The sequence below is a fragment of the Equus caballus genome, chromosome 8, assembly GCF_041296265.1.
Source record: "Equus caballus isolate H_3958 breed thoroughbred chromosome 8, TB-T2T, whole genome shotgun sequence".
In the NCBI taxonomy this organism is placed as follows: Eukaryota; Metazoa; Chordata; class Mammalia; order Perissodactyla; family Equidae; genus Equus; species Equus caballus.
In genome coordinates this window covers 22,829,327-22,845,776 of record NC_091691.1, presented here as the reverse complement: position 1 = coordinate 22,845,776, position 16,450 = coordinate 22,829,327, and the positions used below count along the sequence as shown (strand labels likewise).

At 45.7% G+C, this 16,450-nt stretch overlaps 2 protein-coding genes across 7 annotated transcripts in view; one reads left to right on the top strand and one right to left on the bottom strand.

Annotated features, from left to right (window-relative positions):
- Positions 1-1,796, bottom strand: part of BRAP (BRCA1 associated protein) — a 28,566-nt gene extending 26,770 nt beyond the window's left edge. The window contains exon 1 of one of the 4 annotated variants that reach the window (XM_001494131.6): positions 1,506-1,796. In XM_001494131.6, coding sequence (XP_001494181.1) covers positions 1,506-1,587 — 82 coding nt within the window. In that variant the 5' untranslated portion in view covers positions 1,588-1,796. The remainder of the gene's footprint in view (positions 1-1,505) is intronic. The other 3 variants (XM_005612596.4, XM_014742197.3, XM_070220106.1) reach the window with 3 other exon arrangements.
- The window catches only part of ACAD10 (acyl-CoA dehydrogenase family member 10), a 50,499-nt gene continuing 35,820 nt past the window's right edge, over positions 1,772-16,450 (top strand). Inside the window, exons 1-4 of one of the 3 annotated variants that reach the window (XM_014742196.3) lie at positions 1,772-1,971; positions 6,037-6,236; positions 11,407-11,555; positions 13,148-13,342. In XM_014742196.3, coding sequence (XP_014597682.1) covers positions 6,038-6,236; positions 11,407-11,555; positions 13,148-13,342 — 543 coding nt within the window. In that variant the 5' untranslated portion in view covers positions 1,772-1,971; position 6,037. The remainder of the gene's footprint in view (positions 1,972-6,036; positions 6,237-11,406; positions 11,556-13,147; positions 13,343-16,450) is intronic. The other 2 variants (XR_011420808.1, XM_023648137.2) reach the window with 2 other exon arrangements.

The window sequence follows — 16,450 nt, the reverse complement described above, 5'->3', positions numbered from 1 at the left end:
AAGAGTAAGAGCTTAAGAACGGTGTCATGGTGATTATGCCCAGAGGAACCAACATTTTAGAAATACCTGGTAAAGAGAAATTGTGTGTTGAGCCCAAAATGAAAGTATCAAGTCATTACCATTAATAAACAAAACTTTCAAAAGCCTTTAGGGTTAGCCTTCTTAAACACCCTGCGTTAGCCTCATGCCGTGAAAAATCTGCGAGCACTGTCTTAAGTCAATGAAACACAGAAATGGAAAAGGAATTTGGAGACTCCACCGAAATATCCTTCATATAAGTGCTACCAGGGCAGGGACCAGATCTGTTTTGCCCATCACTGTATCCCTAGCACTTACAGCACATTGCCTGGCACACACTAGAAGCTCTAAGAACATTTGTTGAGTAACTGACTCAATGAATCAGTGACTGAATCAATGACTAAATGAATCAATGACTAACGGTAGAAGTGTAAACGTGGCTAATGTCGATTTAGCTGAACTTCACAACCCAGAGATCACTGTGAGCCTTTGAAAGCTGCCCGTAACCCATTAAATCATATTCAATCTTTAATTTCCCAGAATTCACATCCTCAGGTAAGTTTCCAATGACACCATCCCCACCGGCCCCAGTTCCCCTCCCCAAATCAAACAGATCCTCTTGTAATAGTTTTCCAAACTGTTTCTTCCTTACCTTCACTGCACTTATCCCAGTCGTAATTCTACATTTACTGCGTACTTACTTAATTGATCTGTCTCCCCCACTGAACTCTGATGCCCTTAAAGCAGGGGCCACATCTGATTCTGCACACAACTAAAGCTGCAGCTGACAGTGGGCACTCAGTGAGTATTTCTTGAATGAACGTTATTGGCAGGGAACCGAGGTCCGAGGAACCAGTGATGGCCGCACTCCCCACCGAAGGAGCTGCGCGGCGGCGGCGAAGAGCTCAGACGCAAGCCCAGCTCTCTGAGTTAGAATCGCAGCTTCACCACTTACAGATCATGGCGGGAAGTCATTTAATCGCTGGGCTTCAGTTTGCCAACTTGTAAAAGGGCATACCACACAACTACTCAACAGAGCTGACGCGAAGACAAAGAAGATAACGCGCACAAAGTGTCCAGCCCAGAGCTGGGATCCAGGAAGTGTACAAACTTTAGCGCTAGTTAGGACTACTGTGACAGGGCGAGGAGCGACTTAATTACTCCGGGCCCGCCAGCGTGGCTGGGGCTCCAGTCCCTGCCTTCACCAAGCCCGGAGGGAAGGACTTGCACAACTCGACTCTAACCGGGGCGGGGGGCGAGCGCCGCGGAAAGGCACAGGAGGGAGGCACCGGGGAGCGCTTCCCGGAGGTGACATCTGGGAAGGCCTCTCAAGGATGGATGGGATGAGATGAGGGAACAACCACCTCTCAGCTCCTCCCTGAGCCAAAGCCCCCGCCGCAGCCTTTCTCCGGGCCGTACTTCAGGAAGGCGAGCCCCCCGGGCCCGGGCGCGGGCTCCAGGGAAGGCGGCGCGGCCGCAGGACTCACCCGCAGCGCTGAAGCCGAAGCCAGCGGGGACGGGCGAGTGTTCTGCGAGCTCCAGTCGGATGACAACCAGTGACACACTCATAGGGCAGGCGCTGGCCGGCGCGGGCCCCGGCGGGCTCAAGCGAGGCTGGGAAGCGAGCCTAGAGGCCGAGCGGCCCGGGGCCGGCAGCGCCGCCACCACCTCAGCGCCGCAGCCGCCGCCTCAGCAGCAGCAGCTCCTCGCTCGAACCCACCACAACAACCTCCACTTCCGCCTCCCGGCCACCGTCGCTGACCCGCGGGGTCACGCATGCGCGGATCAGCGTACGCTCCGATTGGGTGGGGTGGCGGCCACGTGACTGGCGTCGCGGCGCAGATGTGAACCTGAACCTGAGTTCCTCCGAACGGCGCCTCTGGCTGTCGAAGAGGTCCAGGAGGAGACAAGTCACGGGGATTGCGAGCCCTGGGCCCCTCGTTAGGCCGATCGGTGGGTTTGCACCCAGGCCCGAGTTAACCTACCCGAGGGCCTTGCCCTCAGCCTACCTCAGCTGACGGCGAGGGTTCCGAATTGCCCAGGACCCTGCGCTACGCCGAGGGCTCTTGCCTCTTTTTGTCGTATTTGACCCCTCGATCTGGCTCTAGGCAGGGTTGCTTTGTGTCAGCCACACTTTAAGAGAGGTACGCTGAGGCTCAGAGAGGCGAATCCGCTTCTCTGAGGGCCCGTAGGGACTCGATGGCAGTGTTTCTGACTCTCTTAAGGTGGGGCGATGGGCTGGTTAAGCGCTCAGCGCTGGAGAGAGATCTGGGTCTTACCCCCCCCCCCCGCCCCCCATCACTTCACAAATGTTTACTGAGAGCCTAGGCACTGTTGGCGTGGTGGGGATACGCTGGAGAAAAAGATGAACACACAGTTACAGTTCTTATGGAATCGACCTTGATTACCAGCTGTGTGACCTTGAGCTAGTTATTGTGTAAAATTGGGATAATATCGCCGTACAGCCGTGAGGGTGTATATACGTTAGTTTTCCTGAGATTCAGCATTCTTTCCTGTATGTCGGACTGCCTTTAGAATATACATATGGAGAGCCACAATCAATACGTACAAGACACATACATGACAGCAAGCTATTTTAGGTATGTGCTATAGTGATATCTAAGATGTGTCCCAGCACATCCTGGACATGTGTAGGTATATGCACTATGTATGGAATAACATAGCCACATGATATATGTGTGTATATAGCTTGCAACTTTACCCTGTGAAATATGTTTCAACATACACTGTTTATATCAGGTTTTCTCAACCTCTGCACTAGTGACATTTTACGTCCTGATAGTTCTTTTGGGTGTGTGTGCATCCCTGGCGTGACCCACTAGGTTCTAGTAGCACCTCCCACCAAGTGGTGAAAACCAGAAGTGTTCCACCCATTGCCAAAGGTCCCCTTGGGGCCAGAATTGCCACCTGTTGAGAATCACTGATTTATGTGAAAGGGCATATGCCATATGCACTTTATCTTATGTAATAGTAATAACGTTACAAAACAGGTAGTATAATAATTCTCATTTTACAGAGGAAGAACCTGAGGCTCAGAGAGAGTACCGTGCTCAGGAGCTTATGCTTAGTGAGTGGCAGAGCTATACTTTAAACCCAGGCATTCTGATTCCAGCGCCAACGCTCAATCTCTTTACTAAACCATCTCCTAATATATGACACCGCACAGTGTGTGTGCATATTTATAAGGCATAATTTAGGTATCAAATCTATATTCTCATGCTAATCTCATTCTAAGAGGCAGGGAGAAACAAATATTCTTTACAGTACCAAAGGAGTATGCCAGTTCCAGAGAAGTAGAATTGTTAGAGATGGGCAAGTTACAGTTCTCTATGACTGCCCACCACTAAGGCTGTACCCCGCTTTCACCTCTTTTCTGATTCATCCAGTTTATTTATTCTTCCCACTCATATTTATACCAAGCACCTGCTGTGTGTCTCGACACTGCTAGGTCCCAGGTGATAGATAGATACAAAGATGAGTAAGATAGTCTTTGCCTTACAGAGCTTCAATTTATAGGAGCAGATAGACATGAAAATAGTTGCTGTGCAATGGGGTAAGAGCTCTAGTGAAGGTATAGAGAAGAAGCAATGGGAGTGAGAAAGTAGTACCAGGTTCTGCCTGGAAAAAAAGAGCAGCCTTTCCAGAGGGGTAAAGCTGAGGCTACGATGTAAAGAAGAATGGAAGTTCACCAGGCCAATACAGCAAGGCATTCCAGTCAGCGGGCCCAGCAGGTGCCACAGCCTGGAGCAGTTGTGTTGGAAGGGGCTAGAGTAGAACCATCAACTCTAGTTGGAAGGAATAAGCAAGCTAGTCCTGGGAGCATTGCCCACTCATCCATTAGCGGGAGTCTGTGGAGGACAGTGTCCTCAGTGAGGGTGAGTCAGTCCTTCAGGCCCCAGAGACACTTCATCTCTGTTAAGCCCTCACACAAAATGTGTTGATGCCTTTGGGAGCCTATAAATAAATTTCTCCTTCCATCATAAACTTTGGCCTTGGCCTAGGAATATAAGTAAAACAAAATGCAAATCAACCTCCAAATTTTTAATTCTAAAATTTACTCCCCAATTCAGCAAATTTCCAATTACATATCATTTTGAAGATTTACTGCTTTAGAATCCTTTTTTTAGATTCTTAACATAGTTTATTGAATCCTTATGGCAGCACTGAAGTGACTCTCATAAACTTGTAGGCTGACCCTAACTTGATTTTTAGTAAGCTTTTTAACTATAGAAATCACATAAAAAGCTTAAAAGATTTTGTTCATGATTTATGGATATTTATTAATACATATATTTAATGTTAACATATCAAGTGTATTATAAGACATACAAAATAGAAGTTATAAAAGAATGAGATGAAGGTAGAAAAAAGTTGAATATCTTGCTAATCTTGATGATAGCATAGTATCAATAGCTCAAGGCAAAATATATGCTTAGGTGGGAATTCGTCATTAATGATAGTTAATATAAATCCAAACTTCAGGTATTCTTAGATAATTGTGAATGTTTCTTTTTTTAAGTATAATTGACGTACAGTATCATACTAGTTTCAGGTTTACATCATAGTGATTCTGTATTTGTCTATATTACGAAATGACCCCCACGATGTCTAGTGGTCATCTGTAACCAAAGTTATTGTAATATTGACTGTGTTCCCTATGCTGTACATTACCTCCCCATAGCTTGTTTATTGTATAACTAGAGATTTGTACCTCTTAATCCCCTTCACCTCTTTCACTTTCACCCGTTTGTTTCTGTATCTACAAGTCTGTTTCAGAAGCTTAAAGATTTTCATGACGGACTGACTACGAATAGAATTTGCTTTAATTATTTTTGTTTTTTCCCCCAGCTTTTAATTTCAAGCCTATAGGAAAGTCTAGTGCAGTGATCTCATACACCCTTCATCATATACCCTTCACCTAGATTGACTAATTGTTAACATTTTGCCATTTTTGGTTCATCGCTATACATGTGTATATAGGCATGTATCTGTATGCACATGTGTGTGTTGTGTGTGTATTTCTTCCTGAACCTTTTAGAAGTCAGTCTAGAAACAGGGCGATGGTGAGCAGTTAGGAGGCTGTGGCAGTGGTCTGTAGGAGGGCTGAAGGTGTCACAGTGGCCTTGTGAGAGCTGGGAGGAGGTGAGTCCAGGGCATCTTGGGAGTGGATAGGAGAGACTCCTCATGTGTCTTTTCTGGTAGCCAGAAAGGTTTCTTGAAGGAAATGACAGGTAAACTATAATCTAAAGGACAGTTTGGGACTAGGTAACCGTTGGAAGCGAGCATTCCAGCCAGGGAAGCAGCGTATGCAGAGACCTGGTGGCAGGATATCATCATGTGTTTGAGGAAACTGCATGCAGATTTGTGTGTCCAGATCATCCAGGTTAAGGTGAAAAAGGAAGTGGAGTTGCTGTCGGAAGGGGGGCGGCAGATCTTAGAGGGCCTTTTAAGGCAGGTTATGTTGAGGGCAACAGGGAGCTGATGAAGGTTTTCATTGGGGTTACAATGTGATCAAATGTGCAGTTTTGGAAAATGACTCTGGTTGAAGAGTGAAGAAAGAACGAGAAGGAGGTCTGAGAAGAGGCAAGGGAGCCAGTTAGGCTGTTGCAATGATCTGTGGGCGAGATAATAGCAGTGAGAGTGGAGAGAGGTAGACGGAGATTTTCAGGAGGAAGAACTGACAGCACAGAGCACCCAGAGTTGAGGTGGCTGGTGGAGGGTTGAGGGAAGTTGGGAGAATCCCAGTGTTCTAAGCTTGGGCAGGTAAGTGAATGGTGGAGCCCTTTACTGAGCTAAGGAACTTAGGAAAAGGAGTATGGTGGGGTTGGGGCGGGGGGCCAGGGGGGGTTGCAGAGACACTGAGTTCAATTCTGGTTGTGGTTGGAATCGTTTGCTGGAGATCAGTGGAGATGTGCGGTTGGCATCCCTGAGCTCCAGGATGGAGGTCTGGATTGGAGGCAGCGAAGGCAAGCTGTGCCTCTGCCTTCTTTCACGCAGCATGGTCCTCAGCATGTGCATACGGCAGCTCTGCCAGGCCTCACATCTCCAGGGGGCTTGGAGGGCAGCCTTCCTGAAACACATCCAGTGCAGGCGCCAGGGAGCCCGGCGATGGACACATTCTGGTGGCGGCACCTACAGAGCGGTGATTTTTGACATGGGTGGAGTCCTCATTCCTTCTCCAGGGAGAGTGGCTGCAGGTGAGCTCTTCCTTCTCTTTCAGCTTCAGAGACTGAGGTGGGGGCGGGGGAATGGTGATAAGGGGAGACAGAGGAACATTGGGCCGCAGTGTATCCCAGTGGGTGACATTCTGGCTCTTGAATCAAATGCCAGGCATCATTTAGTGGCTGAGTATCTCGGGCAAATTATTCAACTTCTCTGAGTCTTGGGTCCCTCATCATTAAATTAGGGCTGATCATAGCGGCTACCTCTTTGGGGTTTGGGGAAAGTTAAGTGAGACAGTCTGTGGAAAGCACATGCTTAGCACAGTGAGTACTTGGCTCGTCCTAAATTCTCAGTAATTTAGAGTTGCTGTAGATGTTGTTACTGTTATTGCTGGAATTTAACCACCTTTCCCTGAGAACTGTGCTACTTCTGAAATCGTGCATGTTCAAATCCCTCCTTTGATCACAGCCTTCCCTTTTCCTCTCTCCTCCCTCTAAACCTGCTTTTGGACCTACAGGATGAAACCTCTAGTCTCTGATCCTTTGTTTATTGGCCCCTTCTGGTTTTACTTTTTTTCCTACTCAGTTCAACTGACTTAAGTTCGATTCATTTTGGCTTCAAGTGTTAGAAAACTTAACAAAACAGCGACTGAAACAAGGTAAAGTTTATTTCTTTTGCATAAAAGCCCAGGTATATGAGCTGGGGCTGGTATATTCCCTGTGATGTCAGGGACTTGGGCTTTTTCTGTTGTGTTGCTCTGCTGTGAGTACTCTTCATTTCCAGTTTCACCTCATGGTCTGTCTTGGCTGCTTCACCTCCTGCCATCACATTCTCATTCCAGCCAGCAGGAAGGAAAAAGTGCCAAACAGCTCTTCCTGTCCTTTTGACCCGCTGTGGTGGCTGGCTGGGCAATTCCCCACCTTAATGCAACCCAAGTACAGGTTTTCCCTGCCACTGGATAGGAAATTACCCAGCTGTGCAAACTGGCGAGGGGGGCCATTGTTTGAGCTTTAGCTGCATCTGAGACCCTCAGCCTCTCTATTCCTCCACTCATGTTCCTCTCGCATTTACCACAAGGCTGTTCCAAACTCCCACAGAGTCATCATACTCTCCCACCCCAAACCTTCATACTTGGCAGGCAGCTGAGTTTCCTCTTTTACAGAGAACATAAAGATCACTGGACAGGAATTTTCTCGACTTTCTCCAGAGGATCTTGAGAACCTGTTTGCTTCTGTTCACTCCCACTGCTTCTACCCAAGTTTAGACCCCTGTCGTCTCCTCCCCGCGCGATCACGTCAGCCTCCTAACTCCCCTCTCTGCCTCTGGCCCCCTGGGTTTTGCACCACCCTCCACACAGCCCCCAAAATTACCTTTCTAAAACTCAGATCTTATCCCTTCGTTCCTCTGCTTCAAATCCTTGAATGCCTGCACAGTGTCCCTTAGATTAAGTCCAAAAGCTTTCTCCTGGGGCCCAGGCCCTCCCACAGGTGGCCCTCAGTTGGCTTTCCTGTCCTCATGTCAGAGCGTTTCCCGTGTGTGCCCATAGTTCAGCTGCTGTGGACTACTGGATGTTCTCTGAATGCGCCAGCACACTTAGACTCGCGTGCCTCTGCGAGCTCTGTTCCCTCTGCTGGTGGCTACCCTTCCCTGCCTCCTTTGCCTCTTCACATCCTACTTGTACTTGTAAATGACGAGTCAAATGATATGCTATTCAGCACAGTGCCTGAAATCTTTATAATCTTCTGGTGGTTGTTATTACTGACTTCAGGACTTCCCTTCTGTTAAGACTTCTCTGGCCTCCTCCCTGGGCAGAGTGCCCTGGCTAGCCTGTTGCCCTGTCGGGTTAACCTGTACCAGGTGTGGTTTAGTTAGAGTGCCCTGGCTAGCCCGTTGCCCTGTCGGATTAACCTGTACTAGGTGTGGTTTAGTTAGAGTGCCCTGGCTAGCCCGTTCCCCTGTCGGGTTAACCTGTACCAGGCGTGGTTTAGTTAGAGTGCCCTGGCTAGCCTGTTCCCCTGTCGGGTTAACCTGTACCAGGCGTGGTTTAGTTAGCGCTGGGATGCGTTCGTGTCTCCTCTGTGGGGCTCTGAGAACCCGGGACCCCGGACCTGGAAATTGCTCACTTGGCCTTTCCCATATAGCTGGCAGGCGGCTCAGTCATTCAGGAAGTGCTGGAGGGACAGACGAATGAGCCAGGGAGCGAGGCCTTCTGCTTTCCTCTTGCTCTTTTCTTGACTGAAACTTCTAATGTTATTTATTTCAAATGAACCATCTTAAGGGTCATTTGATAGCAAACACTAGAATTAATATCACCTCAAATAGCTTGGTCTTAATATATTTTTACATATAAGCCAGGGGTCAGTGAACTACAGCTTGTGGGCCAAATCTGGCCTGCTGTGTGGGTTGTATGGCTCATCAGCCAAGAATGGTCTTTATATTGTGAAACAGTTGGAAAATGTCAAAACAAAAATAATACTTTGTGACACGAGAATTATACAAAATTCTAATTTGTGTCCATAAAAATCAAGTTTTTTTGGAGCACACAGCCATGCCCTTTCAGACATATTGTCCATGTATAGCCCTTTTCAGAAGGGGTGCTAACCCCTGGTTTAAGCTGCTAGTTTACTGTAAAATTAGTATGCACGTGACAGAAGCTTCAGGGTGCGGCCAAAACACATTAGCATTGCATTCAGGGAGTATAATATAATCAGAGTGTTTCATTTTTGTCAGTGTGATAGATGAAAAATGCTATCTTTGTTCTTTTCTTTCTATGTTATTTTAATATTCACTTTTCTGATTTGCCAGGAGGTTGAGCTTTTCTTTCCTTTTGTAGATTTATTGCTCATTCAGTTTTCCCTTTCTGTGAATTGCTCGTTTTTCTTGTTGATTTGCAGTAATAAGCTTTTGTGTATTATATCGCTGGCACGTATTTTTTCCCTTCTGTGACTTGTCTTTTATTTTTTTTATAGTGTTTTTGCCATACCAGAGTTTTCATTTCTGATGTCATCACAATCATCTGTTGTTTTCTTTATGACTTGAGCTTTATGAGTCTTAGTTAAGACAGTATTTCCTTTTTCAAGTTCATAAAGATGTTCTGTATCGTTTTCTAAGTTTTAGAGTTTTATTTTTCTGATTTGGGTATTTAACTTATTGGCAGTGTGTTTTTGTGATGGTGTGAAATAGGGATTTGAATTTTTTCCCTATTGAAACTCAGTTATGCCAACCTCATTTATTGCCTAGCCAATGCTAAACGTGTATAAAATGAAAAGGTAAATTTCCTGTTGCCACTTCCAGCCCTGTTCAGTCAGTTCCAGCCTGCAGTGGTTATCATTGTGAAAAATTTCTTGTTTATCCTTCAAAAAATTGCCTATATATATATATACACACACAAGAGTGTGCGTGTAGAACATGTATATACAAATTGCGTTGTACTCTGCAAACTGCTTCATACCTGTTTTTTTTGCCTCAGTGGAATATCTTGGCAGCTTTTTCCTATCAGTAGGCACAGGGCGGGTTAGTTCAGGGGTTAGCAGACTTTTCCTGTAAAGGGCTAGGTAGGCGTTGCAAGCACTCCCGTCTCTGTCACAGCTATTCAGCTCCACTGTTGTAGCGAGAAAGTGGTGATAGACAATAGTAAACGAATAAGTGTGGTCACGTTCCGATTATTTCCAGTTATGTTGTGCCCGTTATTTACAAAAACAGGAGACAGATTTGGCCCCCATGTCGTATTTTGCCAACTCTTGGTCAAGTTTATATAGTTTAACATCTGTGTGCTATTCCAGTATGTGGATTTACCATAAGTGATTTAACAAGCCCTTTATTAATATGCATTGAAGTTTCTAATTCTTTTTATTATGAGCAATTTGCACAAACAGCCTTGTACATAATCTTTGCTTACTTTTATAAATATATCAGTAGGACAAATTCCTAGAAGTGAGATCACTACATCTAACGTATGTGCATTTAAAATTTGGCTCTCCGTAGAGGTTGTACGTGTTTACACACCCATCAGCAGTGTGTGAGGGTGCCAGCTTCCTCACATGCTTGCCAACTCCGAGACTGTAAAAAATGCTATACACTTTAGTTCTAAAATTAAAGAAGTATTATTCTTTGGATTGAGTTTTAAAAGTCTCGCTCTTCTCATGGGGCTGGCCCCGTGGCCGAGTGGTTAAAGTTCTGTGCTTTCAGCTTCAGCGGCCAGGGCTCATGGCTTCACATCTGGGCATGGACCTACTCCACTCATCAGCCATGCTGTGGAGGCATCCTACGTACAAAATAGAGGAGGATGGGCGTTGATTAGCTCAGAGCTAATCTTCCTCAAGCAAAAAAAAAGAGGAAGATTGGCAACAGATGTTATCTCAGGGTGAATCTTCCTCACCAAAAAAAGAAAAAGTCTTGCTATTCTCAAAAGACATACACCAAATTGGTAACATCAGTTATTTCTGAAGAATGGGATTCTTGTAATTTTGCTTTCTTTTTTCATACCTTTCTATATTGTGTGAAATATTTTCAATGCACAGGCACTACTTTATCAAAACAAAAGCTGTGTGTAAAGTATATTATGTCTTAGATATAACTATGAATGCTAGATATACTTTTGCCCTGTAGCAGCTGTATTATAGGAAAACAACCGTGTACAAGAAAAAGCAAACCCTGCCCAAGTGTTCCCAGTATCCACAAATGCTGATCCATCACTGCCTCTTTGTGGATAGAAATTTTCCTCTGTATTCCACAAAGACAACATCTCCCCAGTGATTGTTTCCATGTGCCGGATACACTGCCGTAAAGGGTTACTGCAGGTGACAAAATGCAGGGCTGGTTTTGGAGTGCTGTCGGAGCCTGGCTTGTTACCTCATGCACTTCCGTACCATGTGCCAGGACCGTGAGAGGGACCTGGTTTCTAGGAGCCGGCTAACAAGGTGCCAGGGAAGGAAATTCATAACGCAGTGGTCACAGTCACCTCAAGCAAGTGGTAAGGACCCAGCGCTTAGCAGCACTATCCCCTCAGTCACACAAATTAGTATCGCTGTTCCCTTAGCGATCCAAGGCTGAGATTTTGGATTTCCTGAGTTTTCCCGAATTCCCAGTAGAACCCACCTGGCACCACAGTGATGCCACAGGAACTGGCATGTCATTGCCCTGAGCTCCCCAAGCCCCAGCCCTTTGTCGATGTATTTCACTTATGGCCTACTTTCCTTCCTCTAGAATGGGAGGTCCAAAATCAGATCCCCTCCGGAACTATCTTGAAGGCCTTGATCTTGGGTGGCGACAAAGGGCCTTGGATGACGTTTATGAGAGGAGAGCTAACAACAGAAGATTTCCTGCAAGAATTTGGGAGACTCTGCTCTGAGATTGTGAGTGATAAACATACTTGAATTTCCATATTCTTTTTGCCTAGAGAAGTAGATGCAACACTCTTCCATTAAGTTGGTTAAACTGCAGATAAAGAAGTGAGAACTTAGTCATTCGTTCTAAGTATTTAAGCTATTTCTTCCAGCCTAGGTACTCAGCTTTCATTTCCTATGTGAGTAAGTACACACATTCTTTACTAAGCCCCTCCGTCAGCTGTTGATCATCGGAAACAGGCGCTGTCTGCATAACGGCTTTGATCAGAAAGCTTATTGAAAAAATAGTACTGAGCCTTGCCTCTATACTGGGCATTGTTCTAAGCTTGTGTAACCTTCACAATAACCCTGCTAACATATAATTTAAAATATAATTCTGTGGATGGATGCTAGTGGTTGAACAACAACGAATGTACTTAATGCCTCTCAACTGTGCACTCAAAGTGGTTAAAATAGTAAATTTTATGTTATATATATTTTACCATAATTTTAAATTTATATATATATCGAAAACATTATGCTAAGTGAAAGAAAGAAGCCAGTTAAAAAAGACCACATATTGGGGCTGGCCCCGTGGCCGAGTGGTTAAGTTCGCGCGCTCCGCTGCAGGCGGCCCAGTGTTTCGTTGGTTCGAATCCTGGGCGCGGACATGGCACTGCTCATCAGACCACGCTGAGGCAGCGTCCCACATGCCACAACTAGAAGAACCCACAACGAAGAATACACAACTATGTACCGGGGGGCTTTGGGGAGAAAAAGGAAAAACTAAAATCTTTAAAAAAAAAAAAAAAAAGACCACATATTGTATGATTCCATTTACTATATGAAATGTTCGGAATAGGTAAATCTATAGAAACAGAAAGTAGATTAGTGATTTTCTAGGACTGGGAGTATTGGGGGCAGGGGAGGAATGGAGAGTGACTGCTAATGGGTATGGGGTTTCTTTTTAGGGTGATGAAAATGTTCCAAAATGGATTGTGGTGATGGTTGCACAACTTCCAGAATATATTAAAATCATTGAATTATACAGTTTAGATGGTTGAATTGTACGGTATATGAATTTTGTTTCGATAAAGCTGTTATAAAATGTGTGTGTGTGCGTAAAATAGCAGACTTGCCTTTGCAGATTTTGAAATATGATAACATAAGAGTTTTCAAAACCCACATAGATTGAATTTAAAAAAAAAAAAAAAAGATCAGAAACTGAACTTCCTAATGGTGATGCTGAGGCAATACCAAATTGTTAAATGTCTTCTGGATCGTTAAAAATTAAATTACATCTGCTCAATACACTTTTAGAGTTTAATGTATCCTCTTATGGTGTTCTGATACCTTTTTACATTGACAGTCCATGAGTGAAATAAGGAACTCATTTAACTGGAATATTGATATAAATAGCTCAATTCCCTAACCATTGTACCTCTAATTCTGAGTCACTTTTTACAGCCTGGTGTGCAAAGTTCTGCACAGGGGCAGCAGGCCAAGGGCCCGGCTCTTACAACCAGGTAGCAGTAGGAGGGAGGAATGTGTATTTTCTCTGTTGGTGATCAGTCCTCCTAGCTCTTAGTGATTGCTGGTTTTCCTCTCCCCCTCATTCTTAGTCAGAGACCCGTGTGCCTGTGGACTCCTTTTTCTCTCTGCTGACCAGTGAGCAAGTGGCGAAGCAGTTCCCAGTGATGACTGAGGCCATAACTCAAATTCGGGCAAAAGGCCTGCGGACTGCAGTCTTGAGCAATAATTTTTATCTTCCCGATGGGAAAAGCTTTTTGCCTCTGGACCGGAAACAGTTTGATGTGGTAAGCTTGCAGTGATCCAAAACGCTCAAGACAGGGTCTCTGTCCTGGCTGCAGGATGCAACATTAAACACTGCCTTTTAGCAGGTCTTGAGTGAGTGGGTTTTGTATTCAGACACTTGGCTAAATTAGGTTTCGGCATAACAGGTTGAAAAGAGGACTTTTAGAACATGGCTGAGCTCTTAGCAAGGTCAGACGTTTCTGGGCTTTGATCGCTGGTTGAAACCTCAGCATTAGAGAGGCCCTTCCATTCTGAATTGGAACCTTAGTCATCACATGACATATGCTTCCGTCAGCCCTTGCGTCTTCATGGCCCTTTGACCTTTTCTCTTCAAAGACCAACCCGTTGCCCTCTCTTTCTACGGCATTAATTCTTAGACCAGCTCTGTCCTGTGAAACTTTCTGCGGTACTGGAAATGGCCAGTATGGCTGCTACTAGTCACGTAGGGCTGTTAAACACTTGACGTGTGGCTAGTGTCACTGAGGCACTGAATTTTATTTCATTTTAATTTAAATGTAAATAATCACATATGGCTAGTGTCTACTGTATTGGACACAGCACACGATGCTATACTCTAGAAGTACCCTGAGAATATCCTGAGGCAAGAGATGGTCTTCCTACTTCGCTAAGAGAAAATAGATCATTATCCTGGGATAGATGTGAATTATTGATGGATGACTTGCTTAAACTTCACTGAGTCGGAAAACAGGTTCTTATTGAACAGTTACTGTGTGCCAGGCGCTGGGCTAGGCATGAAGGGATGCTGTGTTGAATGTGACAGACACAATCCTTTCTCTCTGGAATACTCACTTGTCACATTTCAAGTGCTCAGTTGCCGCACGTGGCTAGTGGCTCCTTCTTGAACTGTGCAGATATAGCATTGCCATAATCGTAGAAAGTTCTGTTAGATAGTGCTATTACAGGACATAAAATCTAGTAGAATTGACAGGTGGAAATTCAAAGCACAAGCATTGGAAATTAACTGCCCAACCTAATGCTGTTTTCACCTTCTACCTCCCTCCCCCTTGTGGAAAGCCCCTCACAGACAGAGTTCTCTCCCCTCTGTACAGCTTTCCTGGCTCCATACCCGCCCTGATTGTTGGTTTCCCCGCTCATCCACAACACAGCCTTCCACCAAGCTCCCTCCCCTCTGAGTGCTCAGGGACCTCAGCCAGTTTCAATCCTGTCTCTGGAGCTTGTAGCCAGGTGACCGTGGGCCATAGCTTTGCCTCCCTGAACCTCAGTTTCCTCACCTGTAATTCAGGAATAGCAGTTTCTTTGTCATACGGTAGCTGCATGGATCCCAGAGAAAAATGTATGCAAAGGCTATACATTCTATACTTTGTACAATGCTTGGCACATAGTTAAGGCTTCAGTATACTGTGATTATTTTCAGAGACTCCTTCCATCCAGTGTGGCTATGGGGATATGTTCATCTGGACAAATTAAGTTGGCCAGGCTCATATTGGGCCCTGCAACTAGAAGCTGCCATTTAAAAGGCCTGTGAGCTTCTGTAAAACCATGCACGTGTTCATTCAGATTTCACAAACTCTCTGGCATCTGCCGTCCAGCAGCTTTTCTGATGGCTTTTCATATTTTTGGTCTGTAGAAGATCTGGAGTTTTGAAAACCCATTTCCTCAAGAGAAAGTGTTTAGGTTTTTGTTTTCTAAAGCTATAAGGCAAAAAAAGTATTTTGATAGGGGTAAAGATAGTGTAACCAGGGCCCAGCCTGGTAGCCGAGTGGTTAAGTTCACACGCTCCGCTTCAGTGGCCCAGGGTTTCACCGGTTCGGATCCTGGGTGTGGACATGGCACCGCTCATCAAGCCGTGCTGAGGCGGCATCCCACATGCCACAACCAGAAGGACCCACAACTAAAATACACATCTATATACTGGGGGGATTTGGGGAAAAAAGCAGAAAAAAAAAATTCCCATCTCAGCCATTTTAAGGATACAGTTCATTAGTGTTAAGTATATTCACATTGTTGTGAAACAGATCTCCAGAGCTTTCTCATTTTCTGAAACAGAACAGAAGGAGAAGGCCAGGGATCTTGTCAAACTTAAGTCTTAAGAATTTTTTCAGGGGTCAGCCCAGTAGCGTAGTGGTTAAGTTTGCACACTCTGCTTCAGCAGCCTGGGGTCCACACGTTCGGATCCCAGGTGCAGACCTACACCACTCATCAAGCCACACTGTGGTGCTGTCCCACATACAAAATAGAGGGAGATTAGCACAGAGTTGGCTCAGGGACAGAGGAAGATTGGCACAGATGTTGGCTCAGGGACAATCTTCCTCAAGCAAAAAGAGGAAGATTGGCAAGGAATGTTAACCCAGGGCCAATCTTCCTCACCTAAAACATAATCACTGATGAGAGGAGATGAGATGTCTGCCCGTCAGAGCCTGGCCCCATCCCCATGGGTTCTGTCCCCTCTCTCCTCCCTTCTCTCGGCCGGGCACAGCTGTGCTACTTTCCTGCAGCTTGATTCAGTGATTGGTGCTGAAACACCCAGCTTCTCTGCCACCCACTGTTGACGTTTGCTTTAGAAGGAGCCTCTTTGTTTTCTTCGGCTCATTCAGGTCCTTAGGAGACAGGAAGAATGGAAAGAGAGGTCCAGTCTATGCAGGACATTTATTTACCTAAAAAGGCAGCTCTCACCCAGCTCTGAATAATTCGAATGTGGCGTAGAGGGAGGGGCCCTCAGGTTTGTGCTTGGTCTTGGAGAGGGGGGGTCGTTCCAGGAGCGAGTCAGGGATTTACCGCAGTTCTATTCTTAGGGTAGACCAGAGGGTATTGGTTGTTGGGCTCTCTGGCCAGGTGAGTCCCATTTTATAGAGGATTAAGCCCTGAGGACGGTGCGAGAGGACTTCCCGGGGTTGCTGGGTCGGCGAAGGCCTGACTCTGAGATGGCTTTTTCAGGGTTCTCCTGAGCCCTCAGCCGCTCCCCCAGTTCCAGATCAGACACACGGCTGAAACAAGGCTGTTGGCGTAGGAGGCTCTTGGCATGAAAGGAGCAGTGTCTTTGCCACTGACAGTCTCTTTGCGACAGCCCTCCTGTGCGATTGATCTGTCTGAACTGAGTGTGGCTGTTTTTTAACTTCTGAAATATAGAC